Source organism: Oncorhynchus masou, chromosome 10, assembly GCF_036934945.1.
Source record: "Oncorhynchus masou masou isolate Uvic2021 chromosome 10, UVic_Omas_1.1, whole genome shotgun sequence".
NCBI classification, from domain to species: domain Eukaryota; kingdom Metazoa; phylum Chordata; class Actinopteri; order Salmoniformes; family Salmonidae; genus Oncorhynchus; species Oncorhynchus masou.
This window is the reverse complement of record NC_088221.1, coordinates 54,081,065-54,094,942: the sequence shown is the minus strand read 5'-3', so window position 1 is coordinate 54,094,942 and position 13,878 is coordinate 54,081,065. Positions and strand designations below refer to the sequence as shown.

The 13,878-nt window shown below is 49.6% G+C and overlaps 1 protein-coding gene across 1 annotated transcript in view; it reads left to right on the top strand.

The window, feature by feature from the left end:
• Positions 1–13,878, top strand: part of als2a (alsin Rho guanine nucleotide exchange factor ALS2 a) — a 98,656-nt gene that overhangs the window by 22,705 nt on the left and 62,073 nt on the right. Inside the window, exons 12-16 of the mRNA XM_064977010.1 lie at positions 1,412–1,601; positions 3,622–3,687; positions 7,736–7,898; positions 8,048–8,179; positions 10,386–10,514. Of these exons, the coding sequence (XP_064833082.1) occupies positions 1,412–1,601; positions 3,622–3,687; positions 7,736–7,898; positions 8,048–8,179; positions 10,386–10,514 (680 nt within the window). The remainder of the gene's footprint in view (positions 1–1,411; positions 1,602–3,621; positions 3,688–7,735; positions 7,899–8,047; positions 8,180–10,385; positions 10,515–13,878) is intronic.

The window sequence follows — 13,878 nt, the reverse complement described above, 5'->3', positions numbered from 1 at the left end:
CTGGCAGTGTGGTACCAGGAAAACAACATCTCCCTCAACGTGAGCAAGACAAAGGAGATGATCTTTCACTACAGGAAAGGGAGGGCCAAGCAGTTCCTTGGTGTCCACACCAACAAACGGTCCGAACACACCAAGACAGTCGTGAAGAGCGCACAACAAAACCTATTCCCCCTCAGGAGACTGAAAATATGTGGTCCTCAGATCCTCAAAAGGTTCTACAGCTGCACCATCGAACATCCTGACTGGTTGCATCACTGCCTGGTTTGGCAACTGCTCAGCATCCGACCAAGGCACTACAGAGGATATTGTGTACTGCCCAGTACATCACTGGGGCCAAGTTTCCTGCCATCCAGGACCTCTATACCAGGTGGTGTCAGAGGAATCCCTAAAAAAAAATCCTAATACGCCAGCCACCCAAGTCATAGACTGTTCTCTCTGCTACCGCACGGCAAGCGGTACCGGAGCGCCAAGTCTAGGTCCAAAAAGCTCCTTAACAGCTTCTACCCCCAAGCCATGAGACTCCTGAACAATTAATCAAATGGCCACCCAGACTAATTGCAACGACCCCCCCCCCCTACAAATGTCCTGTAACCCCCCACCTCTTTATTGTGTTATTTAAATATTTTTACTTTATTTTACTTTATTACTTTATTTTACTTTTTAAAAAACTTTTTTTACTTGACTTACTTTATTTTATTAAGTAAATATTTTCTTAACTGCATTGTTGGTTAAGAGCTTGTAAGTTTCACGGTCTACACCTGTTTTATTCGGCATATGTGACAAATAACATTTGATTTGACTGCCCTTTCCCAGCTGGACTAGAGGAATACTTTTGTAAGAATGTTGTTCATGGACTAAAGCACAGCCTTCAACACCATCACTAAGCTTCCTGACCACCCCAGGTGGTGAATGTCTTCACTGACATTCCCTGTGTTGTATGCAACAACACCTCCGCCACACTTGTCCTCAACACAGGGGCCCCACAGGGGTGCGTGCCCAGCCCCCTCCTATACTCCCTGTTCACCCATGACTGTGTGGCCACGCACGTCTCCAACTCAATCATTAAGTTTGCTGATGACACAACAGTGGTAAAGAGTGTGGTGGACTGATCTCAATCAATCAATCAAATGTATTTATAAAGCCTTTTATACATCAGCCGATATCACAAAGTGCTTTACAGAAACCCAGCCTAAATCCCCAAACAGCAAGCAATGCAGTTGTAGAAGTACAGTGGCTAGGAAAAACTCCATAGAAAGGCAGGAAACTACAAAGACACCTAGAGAGGAACCAGGCTATGAGGGGTGGCCAGTTCTCTTCTGGCTGATCTATGTGTTGTAGAGAGGGTGGTGGATTTATCTGTGTTGCAGAGAGGATGGTGAATTGATCTGTGTACTGTCTGTGTCTCCTCTAGAGTCTGTGTGCACAGTGTTGGGCCAGACGTCCAGCCTGCTGTTCCAGTCCCTGGCTAGTAGCTACAGCAGGCTCTGCCACCTGACAGGACAACACTCCGTCTCCCTTACAGCCTTCCTCCATACTGACCGGGACGTCAAGGGACTGGTCATCCTGAAACACGCTAACACCTTCCTGGACATGTATAAAGAGCAAGTACACAATTACTAGAGATGTCTGTTTTAGTGTTGTTTCTTCTGTAGTAGTTACACTGTCATGGCCTCCGCCTGAGTGTTCCCTTCTCCTCTGCCCGAGTGTTCCCTTCTCCTCCGCCCGAGTGTTCCCTTCTCCTCCGCCCGAGTGTTCCCTTCTCCTCTGCCCGAGTGTTCCCTTCTCCTCTGCCCGAGTGTTCCCTTCTCCTCTGCCCGAGTGTTCCCTTCTCCTCTGCCCGAGTGTTCCCTTCTCCTCCGCCCGAGTGTTCCCTTCTCCTCCGCCCGAGTGTTCCCTTCTCCTCTGCCCGAGTGTTCCCTTCTCCTCCGCCCGAGTGTTCCCTTCTCCTCCGCCCGAGTGTTCCCTTCTCCTCTGCCCGAGTGTTCCCTTCTCCTCTGCCCGAGTGTTCCCTTCTCCTCTGCCCGAGTGTTCCCTTCTCCTCTGCCCGAGTGTTCCCTTCTCCTCTGCCCGAGTGTTCCCTTCTCCTCCGCCCGAGTGTTCCCTTCTCCTCCGCCCGAGTGTTCCCTTCTCCTCTGCCCGAGTGTTCCCTTCTCCTCCGCCCCGAGTGTTCCCTTCTCCTCCGCCCGAGTGTTCCCTTCTCCTCTGCCCGAGTGTTCCCTTCTCCTCTGCCCGAGTGTTCCCTTCTCCTCTGCCCGAGTGTTCCCTTCTCCTCTGCCCGAGTGTTCCCTTCTCCTCTGCCCGAGTGTTCCCTTCTCCTCCGCCCGAGTGTTCCCTTCTCCTCCGCCCGAGTGTTCCCTTCTCCTCCGCCCGAGTGTTCCCTTCTCCTCCGCCCGAGTGTTCCCTTCTCCTCCGCCCGAGTGTTCCCTTCTCCTCCGCCCCGAGTGTTCCCTTCTCCTCCGCCCGAGTGTTCCCTTCTCCTCCGCCCGAGTGTTCCCTTCTCCTCCGCCCGAGTGTTCCCTTCTCCTCCGCCCGAGTGTTCCCTTCTCCTCCGCCCCGAGTGTTCCCTTCTCCTCTGCCCGAGTGTTCCCTTCTCCTCTGCCCGAGTGTTCCCTTCTCCTCCGCCCGAGTGTTCCCTTCTCCTCCGCCCGAGTGTTCCCTTCTCCTCTGCCCGAGTGTTCCCTTCTCCTCCGCCCGAGTGTTCCCTTCTCCTCCGCCCGAGTGTTCCCTTCTCCTCTGCCCGAGTGTTCCCTTCTCCTCTGCCCGAGTGTTCCCTTCTCCTCTGCCCGAGTGTTCCCTTCTCCTCCTCCCGAGTGTTCCCTTCTCCTCCTCCCGAGTGTTCCCTTCTCCTCCGCCCGAGTGTTCCCTCCTCCTCCGCCCGAGTGTTCCCTTCTCCTCCTCCCGAGTGTTCCCTTCTCCTCTGCCCGAGTGTTCCCTTCTCCTCCGCCCGAGTGTTCCCTTCTCCTCTGCCCGAGTGTTCCCTTCTCCTCTGCCCGAGTGTTCCCTTCTCCTCTGCCCGAGTGTTCCCTTCTCCTCCGCCCGAGTGTTCCCTTCTCCTCCGCCCGAGTGTTCCCTTCTCCCTCCGCCCGAGTTCTCCCGAGTGTTCCCTTCTCCTCTGCCCGAGTGTTCCCTTCTCCTCCGCCCGAGTGTTCCCTTCTCCTCCGCCCGAGTGTTCCCTTCTCCTCTGCCCGAGTGTTCCCTTCTCCTCCGCCCGAGTGTTCCCTTCTCCTCCGCCCGAGTGTTCCCTTCTCCTCCGCCCGAGTGTTCCCTTCTCCTCTGCCCGAGTGTTCCCTTCTCCTCTGCCCGAGTGTTCCCTTCTCCTCCGCCCGAGTGTTCCCTTCTCCTCCGGCCGAGTGTCCCTTCTCCTCCTCCCGAGTGTTCCCTTCTCCTCTGCCCGAGTGTTCCCTTCTCCTCTGCCCGAGTGTTCCCTTCTCCTCCTCCCGAGTGTTCCCTTCTCCTCTGCCCGAGTGTTCCCTTCTCCTCCGCCCGAGTGTTCCCTTCTCCTCTGCCCGAGTGTTCCCTTCTCCTCTGCCCGAGTGTTCCCTTCTCCTCTGCCCGAGTGTTCCCTTCTCCCCTGCCCGAGTGTTCTCACCATCTGTTTTCTCTCTCTCTCTCTCTCTGCAGGTACTGTGGCTCAGTGGGTAATTTCCTGGTTATGGGGGGATTCCAAGCCCTCATGAAGCCATCTGTGTAAGTCCTTCTTTTTTACCTTATCCCAGTTACACTATCTTTTGTGTAAACTCTTACTGTCTATTGTACTGTACATCATCCCAGTTACATTAACCACATTGACTTGCTCATCGCTAACCACATTGACTTCCTCATCGCTAACCACATTGACTTCCTCATCGCTAACCACATTGACTTCCTCATCGCTAACCACATTGACTTCCTCATCGCTAACCACATTGACTTCCTCATCGCTAACCACATTGACTTCCTCATCGCTAACCACATTGACTTCCTCATCGCTAACCACATTGACTTACTCATCGCTAACCACATTGACTTACTCATCGCTAACCACATTGACTTCCTCATCGCTAACCACATTGACTTCCTCATCGCTAACCACATTGACTTACTCATCGCTAACCACATTGACTTACTCATCACTAACCACATTGACTTACTCATCACTAACTGTGTATTGATCAGGTAGAAACTCTCTACTTCTCTTAAATAATGCATTGCTTTTGCAATGTGCAGCAGTGGTGAGAGAAATCTGTCTTGGTGTTGAACAAGAGAGTAACGACAAGATAACGCAGTAATGGGACTCTACCTAGACAGTAGAGGACAGCTAGCCAACCAATGTATTTCTCCCAACGATTCCCATCTGAATGAATCCAATACAGGTGTTACAGTTATGTGGGAAAGAGTCACTGTTTCCAAAAATAATATTAGCAAATAGTAATATGCAATTTAGCATATGGTTTTTATCCAAATCCACTTATTGTCATGTGGTCCCTGGAATCAAACCCACTATGCTGCCGGTAGCAAGCACCATGCTCTACCAACTGACCTGTAGAGGACAGTGAGGTTCACGGAGGTTTCACGGAGACCCATACAGGTATGTTAGCCATTGGGCGTATGAAGACCTGGTCCCCCACCTCCAGCTGTAGAGTGACTGCATTAGCTCCGTTGGCAGCTCTATCACCGCTAGACTGGTGATCAGAGGAACTGACTGGTGATCGGAGGAACGGGCTGGTGATCGGAGGAACGGGCTGGTGATCGGAGGAACGGACTGGTGATCGGAGGAACTGACTGGTGATCGGAGGAACGGACTGGTGATCGGAGGAACTGACTGGTGATCGGAGGAACGGACTGGTGATCGGAGGAACGGACTGGTGATCGGAGGAACTGGCTGGTGATCAGAGGAACTGGCTGGTGATCGGAGGAACGGACTGGTGATCGGAGGAACGGACTGGTGATCGGAGGAACGGACTGGTGATCGGAGGAACGGACTGGTGATCGGAGGAACGGACTGGTGATCGGAGGAACGGACTGGTGATCGGAGGAACTGACTGGTGATCGGAGGAACTGACTGGTGAACGGACTGGTGATCGGAGGAACGGGCTGGTGATCGGAGGAACGGACTGGTGATCGGAGGAACGGACTGGTGAACGGAGGAACGGACTGGTGATCGGAGGAACGGACTGGTGATCGGAGGAACGGACTGGTGATCGGAGGAACGGACTGGTGATCGGAGGAACGGACTGGTGATCGGAGGAACGGACTGGTGATCGGACTGGTGATCGGAGGAACGGACTGGTGATCGGAGGAACGGACTGGTGATCGGAGGAACGGACTGGTGATCGGAGGAACGGACTGGTGATCGGAGGAACGGACTGGTGATCGGAGGAACGGACTGGTGATCGGAGGAACGGACTGGTGATCGGAGGAACTGGCTGGTGATCGGAGGAACTGGCTGGTGATCGGAGGAACGGGCTGGTGATCGGAGGAACTGGCTGGTGATCGGAGGAACGGGCTGGTGATCGGAGGAACTGACTGGTGATCGGAGGAACGGACTGGTGATCGGAGGAACGGACTGGTGATCGGAGGAACGGACTGGTGATCGGAGGAACGGACTGGTGATCGGAGGAACGGACTGGTGATCGGAGGAACTGACTGGTGATCGGAGGAACTGGCTGGTGATCGGAGGAACTGACTGGTGATCGGAGGAACTGACTGGTGATCGGAGGAACTGACTGGTGATCGGAGGAACTGACTGGTGATCGGAGGAACTGACTGGTGATCGGAGGAACGGACTGGTGATCGGAGGAACGGACTGGTGATCGGAGGAACTGGCTGGTGATCGGAGGAACGGACTGGTGATCGGAGGAACTGGCTGGTGATCGGAGGAACGGACTGGTGATCGGAGGAACGGACTGGTGATCGGAGGAACGGACTGGTGATCGGACTGGTGATCGGAGGAACGGACTGGTGATCGGAGGAACTGGCTGGTGATCGGACTGGTGATCGGAGGAACTGGCTGGTGATCGGAGGAACTGACTGGTGATCGGAGGAACGGACTGGTGATCAGAGGAACGGACTGGTGATCGGAGGAACTGACTGGTGATCGGAGGAACTGACTGGTGATCGGAGGAACTGGCTGGTGATCAGAGGAACTGACTGGTGATCGGAGGAACTGACTGGTGATCGGAGGAACTGACTGGTGATCGGAGGAACTGACTGGTGATCGGAGGAACTGACTGGTGATCGGAGGAACTGACTGGTGATCGGAGGAACTGACTGGTGATCGGAGGAACTGACTGGTGATCGGAGGAACGGACTGGTGATCGGAGGAACTGACTGGTGATCGGAGGAACTGACTGGTGATCGGAGGAACGGACTGGTGATCGGAGGAACGGACTGGTGATCGGACTGGTGATCGGAGGAACGGACTGGTGATCGGAGGAACTGACTGGTGATCGGAGGAACGGACTGGTGATCAGAGGAACTGGCTGGTGATCGGACTGGTGATCGGAGGAACTGGCTGGTGATCGGAGGAACTGACTGGTGATCGGAGGAACTGACTGGTGATCGGAGGAACTGACTGGTGATCGGAGGAACGGACTGGTGATCGGAGGAACTGGCTGGTGATCGGAGGAACTGACTGGTGATCGGAGGAACTGACTGGTGATCGGAGGAACGGACTGGTGATCGGAGGAACTGGCTGGTGATCGGAGGAACTGACTGGTGATCGGGCTGGTGATCGGAGGAACTGACTGGTGATCGGAGGAACGGACTGGTGATCGGAGGAACTGGCTGGTGATCGGAGGAACGGACTGGTGATCGGAGGAACGGACTGGTGATCGGAGGAACGGACTGGTGATCGGACTGGTGATCGGAGGAACGGACTGGTGATCGGAGGAACTGACTGGTGATCGGAGGAACGGACTGGTGATCAGAGGAACTGGCTGGTGATCGGACTGGTGATCGGAGGAACTGGCTGGTGATCGGAGGAACTGACTGGTGATCGGAGGAACTGACTGGTGATCGGAGGAACGGACTGGTGATCGGAGGAACGGACTGGTGATCGGAGGAACGGACTGGTGATCGGAGGAACTGACTGGTGATCGGAGGAACGGACTGGTGATCGGAGGAACTGGCTGGTGATCGGAGGAACTGACTGGTGATCGGAGGAACTGACTGGTGATCGGAGGAACGGGCTGGTGATCGGAGGAACTGACTGGTGATCGGAGGAACTGGCTGGTGATCGGAGGAACGGGCTGGTGATCGGAGGAACGGACTGGTGATCGGAGGAACGGACTGGTGATCGGAGGAACGGGCTGGGGATCGGAGGAACTGATCTAGTGTTTGGGACATTGCCCCCAGAAATGTCCAGGAAATTGCAGGTGCCTTGGTGGAAGAGTGGGTTAACATCTCACAGCAAGAACTGGCAAATCTGGTGCAGTCCATGAGGAGGAGATGCACGGCAGTACTTAATGCAGCTGGTGGCCACACCAGATACTGACTGTTACTTTTGATTTTGACCCCCTCCCTTTGTTCAGGGACACATTATTCCATTTCTGTTAGTCACATGTCTGTGGAACTTGTTCAGTTCATGTCTCAGTTGTTGAATCTTGTTATGTTCATAGAAATATTTACACATGTTAAGTTTGCTGAATATAAACTCAGTGAGAGGACGTTTATTTTACATTTTTTTAGCTGAGTTTATATAGGCTTCATAGTACATTCACATTCCTGATACAACTCCCCTTGATGTCCTCTCCAGGGAGTGTTTTGGTAAGAAGTTTGAGGTTTTGCGTCAGCTGTCAGAGTCCAGTGAAGACAAGGTTCCTCTGTTGGACCTGTTGGTGTTGCTGTTCTACTCCCCTATACAACACATCCACGAGTACGCCAGGCTGCTGCTCAAACTGGCCACCTGTTTCGATGTGGTACGTCCCTTCCATCTATCAGTACTTCTAACCGGTTCTGAAGTCTTTGTGGAATGTTGTCACTATATCTTCGCTTCTCTTCTCTTTTCTTCTCAATCAATCAATCAATCAATCAATCACATTTAAAGCCTTTCTCCTGGTAATCTCAGAGTACAGTGGAATACCAGAGGCTGCAGGAGGGCTGCTCCAAGTATGAGGCACTGTCTCTCAGCCTGGGGAGGAAGAGGAAGGAGGCAGAGACAACGAACCAATTCTGGAGGACATATTCTGGGAAAACTACTGTGAGTAGATGTTACATAACCATAGCCATTTTGTTGTGGGTCCATTCAAATATCAAAACATATTGAGCCATCTCCAGTACTGTAATGGAAGAGCACTGAACACCTTGATTTTCAATGAGACTTGGGCGTATGATAATGCAAGACTATAGAACCGTAGACATGTTATTGGTGAACTATCACGAAATATCGAACGATTAAAAACAAATATATATATTATTTAACCTTTATGCAACTAGTCAAGTATGTAGAGCCCACTAGTTATCCTGTCTGTAGATATCACTAGTTATCCTGTTTATAGATCCCACTAGTTATCCTGTTTATAGATCCCACTAGTTATCCTGTCTGTAGATCCCACTAGTTATCCTGTCTGTAGATCCCACTAGTTATCCTGTCTGTAGATCTCACTAGTTATCCTGTCTGTAGATCCCACTAGTTATCCTGTCTGTAGATCCCACTAGTTATCCTGTCTGTAGATCTCACTAGTTATCCTGTCTGTAGATCCCACTAGTTATCCTGTCTGTAGATATCACCAGTTATCCTGTCTATAGATCCCACTAGTTATCCTGTCTGTAGATCCCACTAGTTATCCTGTCTGTAGATATCACCAGTTATCCTGTCTATAGATCCCACTAGTTATCCTGTCTATAGATCCCACTAGTTATCCTGTCTGTAGATATCACCAGTTATCCTGTCTATAGATCCCACTAGTTATCCTGTCTGTAGATCCCACTAGTTATCCTGTCTGTAGATCTCACTAGTTATCCTGTCTGTAGATCCCACTAGTTATCCTGTCTGTAGATCCCACTAGTTATCCTGTCTGTAGATATCACTAGTTATCCTGTCTGTAGATATCACCAGTTATCCTGTCTATAGATCCCACTAGTTATCCTGTCTATAGATCCCACTAGTTATCCTGTCTGTAGATCCCACTAGTTATCCTGTCTGTAGATCCCACTAGTTTTCCTGTCTGTAGATCCCACTAGTTATCCTGTCTGTAGATCTCACTAGTTATCCTGTCTGTAGATCTCACTAGTTATCCTGTCTGTAGATCCCACTAGTTATCCTGTCTATAGATCCCACTAGTTATCCTGTCTGTAGATCCCACTAGTTATCCTGTCTATAGATCCCACTAGTTATCCTGTCTGTAGATCCCACTAGTTATCCTGTCTATAGATCCCACTAGTTATCCTGTCTGTAGATCCCACTAGTTTTCCTGTCTGTAGATCTCACTAGTTATCCTGTTTGTAGATCTCACTAGTTATCCTGTCTGTAGATCCCACTAGTTATCCTGTCTAGATCTCACTAGTTATCCTGTCTGTATATATCACTAGTTATCTTGTCTGTAGATCTCACTAGTTATCCTGTCTAGATCTCACTAGTTATCCTGTCTGTAGATCTCACTAGTCGTCCTGTTTGTAGATCTCACTAGTTATCCTGTCTGTAGATCCCACTAGTTATCCTGTCTAGATCTCACTAGTTATCCTGTCTGTAGATCTCACTAGTTATCCTGTCTGTAGATCCCACTAGTTATCCTGTCTAGATCCCACTAGTTATCCTGTTTGTAGATCTCACTAGTTATCCTGTCTGTAGATCTCACTAGTTATCCTGTCTAGATCTCACTAGTTATCCTGTCTGTAGATCTCACTAGTTATCCTGTCTGTAGATCCCACTAGTTATCCTGTCTGTAGATCTCACTAGTCGTCCTGTCTGTAGATCTCACTAGTTATCCTGTCTAGATCTCACTAGTCGTCCTGTCTGTAGATCCCACTAGTTATCCTGTCTGTAGATCTCACTAGTTGTCCTGTCTGTAGATCCCACTAGTTATCCTGTCTGTAGATCCCACTAGTTATCCTGTCTGTAGATCTCACTAGTCGTCCTGTCTGTAGATCCCACTAGTTATCCTGTCTGTAGATCTCACTAGTCGTCCTGTCTGTAGATCCCACTAGTTATCCTGTCTGTAGATCTCACTAGTCGTCCTGTCTGTAGATCTCACTAGTCGTCCTGTCTAGATCTCACTAGTTATCTTGTCTGTAGATCTCACTAGTTATCCTGTCTATAGATCTAATACTGTTAGCCTGGTCTCAGATGTGTTTATACTGTGTTCTGTCAACTCTGCTAGTCTGCAGGACTTTCTTCAGAAGACCCAGGCTGCTGTGTAGAGGATAAGTTACTCTCTAAATACAGTAGTACTCTGCTCTGCTCCTAGGATGTCCTCCGTAAGCCCCAGCGCAGGCTGGTGTATGAGAGTAGCAACAAGAGCCTGACCCTCCAGAACGCCGGGAGGTTCTCTGTTAACTGGCTCATCCTGTTCAACGACGCTCTGATTCATGCACAGGTAAGAGTCTATGGGAACCATAATCTCTAAACAGTAGGCACACATCAACATCGATAAGGCTAGTGAAGGGCTGGGTAGCACACGTTTATCTCAACTCTGAATCAGGCATTTAAGGCCTTAGCAGACTAATCTGTTACAATTATCACGTCACACTGTGCGATGTTACCGGATTAAAATATTGATATCAACCTGGCCAGATTGTACTATTTGCTTCAGTTTCGTCGTCGCATTCTACGATTGGCTTGCGAGGCTACGTCAGTCGACGTAGGCTACATCAACTGTAGAGGTTTGATCTGAGCTGACGTAGGGACCATCGACTGTAGAGGTTTGATCTGAGCTGATGTAGGGACCATCGACTGTAGAGGTTTGATCTGAGCTGACGTAGGCTACATCGACTGTAGAGGTTTGATCTGAGCTGACGTAGGGACCATCGACTGTAGAGGTTTGATCTGAGCTGATGTAGGGACCATCGACTGTAGAGGTTTGATCTGAGCTGATGTAGGGACCATCGACTGTAGAGGTTTGATCTGAGCTGATGTAGGCTACATCGACTGTAGAGGTTTGATCTGAGCTGCTACATCGACTGTAGAGGTTTGATCTGAGCTGATGTAGGCTACATCGACTGTAGAGGTTTGATCTGAGCTGACGTAGGGACCATCGACTGTAGAGGTTTGATCTGAGGGTGTCTAAAGAGGGAATTGAGTTCGGAAAAAACTGAAAGTATGTATCTTAGAAATAGTTTTCATGTAGAATATGTTGATGTCTGTGCTCCCCAAAGATAACATGGTCGCTATAGTAAAACGTTTATTTTGATTGAGGTTTTTGTGCATTTATCAAAGTCCAATCATTTAGCCTGATTTCAGATGTCATGTAATCAAGATTATATATAATTTTTTGCAAAGCATGTGTACGTTTAAATCAAACTATTAATATTAATCTGACTATTCACAAGAGTCGTATTATTGTGTGCATACTAAAGGACAGCCGTGTTCTTATTGGTCACCGGGATCGGCTCATAAGACCAGCCACGCTACACGAACAAGGCTAAAACATTCTGGCACAGCTAGAACTTTGCTGTTCCCTAAGACCCTGTCTCACTGAACAAGGAGCCTGTCTCACTGAACGAGGAGCCGAGACGTAGTGGGACTGAACCAGCAGACCTAGACCCTGTTACACTGAACGAGGAGACGAGACGTAGTGGTACTGAACCAGCAGACCTAGACCCTGTCTCACTGAACCAGCAGACCTAGACCCTGTCTCACTGAACCAGCAGACCTAGACCCTGTCTCACTGAACCAGCAGACCTAGACCCTGTCTCACTGAATCAGCAGACATAGACCCTGTCTCACTGAACCAGCAGACCTAGACCCTGTCTCACTGAACCAGCAGACCTAGACCCTGTCTCACTGAACTAGCAGACCTAGACCCTGTCTCACTGAATCAGCAGACATAGACCCTGTCTCACTGGGGATGAGAGTTGGTAAGGAACTATTGAAACCCCAATGAGAGTTTGTAAGGGACTATTGAAACCCCAATGAGAGTTTGTAAGGGACTATTGAAACCAATGAAATAGTTGGTAAGGGACTATTGAAACCCCAATGAAAGAGTTGGTAAGGGACTATTGAAACCCCAATGAAAGAGTTGGTAAGGGACTATTGAAACCCCAATTAAAGAGTTTGTAAGGGACTATTAAAACCAATGAGAGTTGGTAAGGGACTATTGAAACCAATGAGAGTTGGTAAGGAACTATTGAAACCCCAATGAAAGAGTTTGTAAGGGACTATTAAAACCAATGAGAGTTGGTAAGGGACTATTGAAACCAATGAGAGTTGGTAAGGAACTATTGAAACCCCAATGAAAGAGTTGGTAAGGTACTATTGAAACAAGTGAAAGAGTTGGCAAGGAACTATTGAAACCAATGAGCGTTGGTAAGGGACTATTGAAACCAATGAGAGTTGGTAAGGAACTATTGAAAACAATGAAAGCGTTGGTAAGGAACTATTGAAACCAATGAGAGTTGGTAAGGAACTATTGAAACCAATGAGAGTTGGTAAGGAACTATTGAAAACAATGAGAGTTGGTAAGGAACTATTGAAAACAATGAGAGTTGGTAAGGAACTATTGAAACAAGTGAAAGAGTTGGTAAGATTTGATTATATAAGGCTGATATTGTCTTTATTCCATCAGGGTACCATCCCCTCTAAGAGCTTTGTAAGTATACACTATGTGCTGTTGTCTTGGGATTGAACCTGTCCTCTCCTGGTATTGTATCTCCTGGGATCTTGTGGTTTGGCTTGAGAAAGCTTGTCGTACATTTTCCAAGCTACTGAACTGAGACTCCCAGGCCAGGGGCTGTCCTTGGCTGCCTGTATGTCTGTTTTGGGTGTGATTGTGGAACAGTGGCCTGGGTTAGGAGATTTGACCCAGGCTTTGTCCTCCTGTTGTATTTACACAGCACAGAGCCTTATCAGCGGTGACTTACAGTACAACTTACCCTGTTGTAACCTGGCTGAAACATTGCAACACTGTCCTTTGAGAAGGTCCTTTTCAATGAACACTGTTGTCCTTTATTCTGGTTTGTTGACAGTTCAAATCAAATCATCAGTTGATGAACCTCCTCTGTTGGAGCTGCTATAGACTACTGCTCTCTCTGTTGGAGCTGCTATAGGCTACTGCTCTCTCTGTTGGAGCTGCTATAGGCTACTGCTCTCTCTGTTGGAGCGGCTATAGGCTACTGCTCTCTCTGTTGGAGCTGCTATAGGCTACTGCTCTCTCTGTTGGAGCTGCTATAGGCTACTGCTCTCTCTGTTGGAGCTGCTATAGGCTACTGCTCTCTCTGTTGGAGCTGCTATAGGCTACTGCTCTCTGTTGGAGCTGATATAGGCTACTGCTCTCTCTGTTGGAGCTGCTATAGGCTACTGCTCTCTCTGTTGGAGCTGCTATAGGCTACTGCTCTCTCTGTTGGAGCTGCTATAGGCTACTGCTCTCTCTGTTGGAGCTGCTATAGGCTACTGCTCTCTCTGTTGGAGCTGCTATAGGCTACTGCTCTCTCTGTTGGAGCTGCTATAGGCTACTGCTCTCTCTGTTGGAGCTGCTATAGGCTACTGCTCTCTCTGTTGGAGCTGCTATAGGCTACTGCTCTCTCTGTTGGAGCGGCTATAGGCTACTGCTCTCTCTGTTGGAGCGGCTATTGGCTACTGCTCTCTCTGTTGGAGCTGCTATAGGCTACTGCTCTCTCTGTTGGAGCTGCTATAGGCTACTGCTCTCTCTGTTGGAGCTGCTATAGGCTACTGCTCTCTCTGTTGGAGCTGCTATAGGCTACTGCTCTCTCTGTTGGAGCTACTATAGGCTACTGCTCTCTATG